At 36.0% G+C, this 4,220-nt stretch overlaps 1 protein-coding gene across 1 annotated transcript; it reads left to right on the top strand.

Moving 5' to 3' along the window:
* Positions 1–2,244: 2,244 nt before the first annotated feature.
* LOC107663360 (uncharacterized) lies at positions 2,245–4,012 on the top strand. The gene is made up of 4 exons (XM_016453570.1): positions 2,245–2,315; positions 2,419–2,763; positions 3,193–3,261; positions 3,562–4,012. The coding sequence occupies exons 1-4, from the start codon at positions 2,255–2,257 to the stop codon at positions 3,732–3,734; spliced, it is 648 nt and encodes a 215-aa protein (XP_016309056.1). The 5' UTR covers positions 2,245–2,254; the 3' UTR covers positions 3,735–4,012.
* The last annotated feature ends 208 nt before the right edge of the window (positions 4,013–4,220 follow it).

Here is a 4,220-nt window from a genome sequence, read left to right as displayed (position 1 = left end):
AATTAATGGCAAAATTAATGTTTGGAAATGTAAACTGATATTTCCTACTGACACACTACAGCAAAAGATAGAAATGACTGACTTAAAAACATTTTTTTTTAGCTGGTGTTTAAAGGGGTCATATGATGTTGCTAAAAAGAACATTATTTTGTGTATTTGGTGTAATGAAATGTGTTTATGCGGTTTAAGGTTAAAAAAACACATTATTTTCCACATACTGTACATTATTGTTTCTCCTCTATGCCCCGCCTTTTTGAAACGCGTCGATTTTTACAAAGCTTATCGTTCTGAAAAGCAAGGTGTGCTCTGATTGGCCAGCTATCCAGTGCGTTGTGATTGGCCGAATACCTCAAGCGTGTGACCGAAATGTTACGCCCCTTAGCATATTTGGAAACGCACAGCGTCTCCACGACATGCCAGCGGCGGCAACAATTACATTACAATCACATTACACAGCCTTGACGTAATTGAATTTCAGTCAGAGTTGTGACAGAGTTGAATTTCATGAATGAGAAGTGCCATAAGCTGAATCCCACCTGCATACAGGGCAGAGATTGTCTTACTATTGGGAGATGAGAGGGTCTGTATTACTTAATTTGGAGAAAGCGTAACGGTCAACTTGGATCACGTGTGCCTTAATAACCAATCACATTATAGCCTTGATATCACGGAATTCAGTCAGAGTTGTGCGACACTCAATCGCCGTTTACGGATGCCATAGGAATGAATGAGAAGTGCCACAAGCTGAATCCCACCTGCCGCAAAAAGTCAGTGACTTCTCTTATAAAATGCCAATTTTTCGGTGTAAACTCTTAAAATAGCCTAATTCAATCCAAAAGTGTTGTTTAGTGTAAAACATGTTGGAGATTAGCTGATAGGCTGTTGATTCATTAAATGATGAGCTGTTTCTTCTAAAAAGCTATTTATTCAGTGTAGTGAAGCCTCTGCTCCATTGACATCCATTCAAAAAAAAAAAAGGCCTCTGGTCTCCTTTCCCACGTACTGCCAGACCGGAAGCGTTAGTCTTGCGTGAACATTTAGGCGGCGTTATGCAAATCTTCCCACATCGTGATGTAGACATGTGGGGGCGTGTTAGAACGAGCCGTTTTAGGTAAGCGTGGCTGACTCTGAACTTTTATAAAGAATATCTCTTTGGATTTGAGGCTTTAGTCTTTGCAACTTTACAGATCTTCTTTATGCACCAAGAGCTTGTAACACTCCAACGAGAAAGGAAAAATTGAAATCGCATCATATGACCCCTTTAAATTAATAATTTTATATTTCTCTGTTGTTTCAAATGGATGTCATATTTCGCTAGAAAAATGTAAAAAAAAATTTCCCCCCATACATATATATGATCAACAACTTTAAATTAATCGTTTTATATTTCTCTGACATTTTTATGCCACTTTTGGCAGCTCATTTTTTGCTGCCATTCTGTATTGATGCTTAGAAAGAAGGTTCAAAACCAAAGTATAAAAGCGAGGGAAGCAATGCTATCGATTTCATATGTCTCCATTACACAGCAACATGGGAAAGCGGCTGAAAAAAATACACTGTGAACACAATCCAGCGGTGGCAGGGGAGCAATCAAACTCTGTTTTGGACCAAGCAATCAAACCAAGTGTAATCAAACCAACCAAAGCACCTGTATGTTTTAATGATAAATTATTCTTATTTTCTACATGCTCGTGTTGCACTACTACTTTACCATTTGTACTACTATAGCTTGGTTCTTCTGAAGAAATATTCTGAATGTGAAATTATGAACTTGATTCTCTAGTTAGCTCAAATGGCCTTGACGTTTAATATTTTTGTTTCTTTAATTTAAATACTGTAATAATAACAACATGATCTGTGATGAAAACCCTACTGATGTGACACATTTTAAATTTGGATTATATTTTGGAAATCAGATTTTAATAAAAGTTGCTAAACATGAAAGAAACTTTGAGTATAGCCTCATTTAGTGTTTACATTTGATGAAGCTGATAAATACTTTTGCTTTGTCTATATATGCTTCATATTTGACCACATTCAATAAAACGTGTATTTTCTTTATGTAATTGCACATAGAAGTTTGAAGCATAATTTACAAAACAGTACAGCTGTAACAAAAACACAGCACTCAAAGTTATAGCTGTTATTTTACACTATATGATTGTGAAAGGAAATGGAAACTTTGTGGTTTTAGTGTCTCAGCATCATGATGTAACCTTTAGTTTGATCAACACCTTCACGAAGGACAGACACAATGGAGAAAGCCATCTTTGTTTGTGTTTTTTCTTCCTGGATTATGCAAATAATTTCCAGTGGTAAGAATACTCTTTAAACGTGCATTCACCATTTTAACCTCAAATACAACTATTATTTTTATCAAAACTATTTCAGAGAATTGGTTTATCTATTTTTCTCCAGATGTTTCAGAACATGAAGTGACTCTGTTAGGAGTTCAGAAGGGAGAAAGCATCAGCCTGAACTGCAACATGACCAACAGATATGAGTTGGCCTGGTATCACCAGTATTCTCAACAACTAACTCAACTAATATGTGCTAAGACTAGCAGTACGTCAGGAAGAAAACTGCTAGTTAGGTACAATCAAAACTTGAGTCGTCTGACAGTTGAAGCAGATGTGGAGATCAACACAGTCACGCTAGTTATTTCTGAACTAACAGAATCAGATGCAGGTCTTTATTTCTGTGGAACAAAATCAGTGACTTCAGAAATGCACTTCAACAAACCCATCAGACTACAGATGGAGGGTTAGTACTGCTGACTTCCCAGTTTCTCTCAAATCTTTATAATGATTTCAATGAGGAGATTTGTGTTAATTATTTTACTGTTGCTCAGTTTATTCCAACTCTTAAAAATGAAGGTTCCCAAAGGGGGTTTTCACAGAAATATCATAGAACCATTTTAGCTTCCCCAAAGAACCATTCAGTGAATTCTACTTAATTGTTTTCTTAGTGTGAAGAACATTTTAATAACCCAAAGAAGCTTTTTCCACTATAAATAATATTTTTGTGGAATGGAAAGATTCTGTGGAATCATGAAGAACCTTTATTTTTATGCAGTGTTTGTGCTCCAGATATGAATGATTCCTGAAATCATGGGTGTTATTGAGGAGTTTGCTGCTAATATTGAAACTCTTAGTGTTTGAGTAAGTGATCATATATTTAAAATATTTTCAGACAAGCTGACAGACGGAGAGGACAAATTTAATTCCGTCACAGAACCGCCAGAGGATGCTGAGATCACAGGTGAGAGCGGAAATCATTCTTGCTTGTGTATCATTTTTCATAACTCATAAGTTCTAAAATCAGTATTAATTCTTCAGTCAAGTGTATTAGTGTGGAAGTTATCAAAGCAAAAGCCAAACAGTTCATTGGTCTGACTACAATCTTAAAAAATAAAGGATCCAAAAGGGATTTTTGCAGTGATTCCATAGAAGAACCATTTTTGTTTCGCTACAGAACTATCAATCAAAATTAGTGTCTGAACTATCTCTTTCTTTATTCCGTTGTTTAATTAGTTTATGAATGTTTTGTGTCTCTGTGTAGATGGGGTGACACTGTCAGAGCGTGTGCTGATGTTCGGTGGTGTTGGTCTGGCTGTGCTTGTGTTTTTTCTGGCTACAGTCATCGCAGGAGGAATCATTCACTATCACGGCTGGCAGAAAGGATGGACCGCAGCCAAACGCTCATCTCTGATTCACCACAAATCAGCTAAATAACACATTTATGTGTTTTATGTTTCACTGTATTCTAGTAATCAGTATTGCTGTAGGTTACAACCGATGGTGGCTCAACAAAGTGGTTCAGATGTGGTTCTGTTGGCTAGATCTCACTTAGACTTTTGTTGTGGCAAAGCTCTAGAGAAGCATTAATATGTACAAATAAGCTTTAGTTTAATAGAAAATATACGGTACATACCATCTGTTTTATGGCACATAAAGCTTGATTAGATAAAATGTCTTCAATGTTAAATGTGTTGTTGAGAGTTCTGATCAAATAAACAACAGTAAAACTAAGGAATCACATGTGTTTGTGCATTTTCTGACAGAAAACCTGATCATTAGCAACGCTAAACCTCTTCAAACACAATTGTATACTTTCAATTAGAGCACTTTCCCATTCGTGTGTCCAAACATTTGACTGGTACTATATATAGAATACAGTATATACATAAATAGAATATATGTACGTAAACACATTTTTTG

This window comes from Sinocyclocheilus anshuiensis, unplaced genomic scaffold (genome assembly GCF_001515605.1).
Source record: "Sinocyclocheilus anshuiensis isolate Anshui unplaced genomic scaffold, SAMN03320099.WGS_v1.1 scaffold2522, whole genome shotgun sequence".
NCBI lineage: Eukaryota > Metazoa > Chordata > Actinopteri > Cypriniformes > Cyprinidae > Sinocyclocheilus > Sinocyclocheilus anshuiensis.
Note: the sequence above shows the minus strand (reverse complement) of the source record. Positions and strands in the feature narration are given on the sequence as shown.

Excerpts from the sequence above, each read along its gene's own strand:
- LOC107663360 (XM_016453570.1), top strand. The coding sequence starts at position 2,255 with ATGGAGAAAGCCATCTTTGTTTGTGTTTTTTCTTCCTGGATTATGCAA. Across the intron at positions 2,316-2,418 it reads TATGCAAATAATTTCCAGTG|ATGTTTCAGAACATGAAGTG; the intron begins GTAAGAATACTC and ends ATTTTTCTCCAG. Across the intron at positions 2,764-3,192 it reads CATCAGACTACAGATGGAGG|ACAAGCTGACAGACGGAGAG; the intron begins GTTAGTACTGCT and ends AAATATTTTCAG.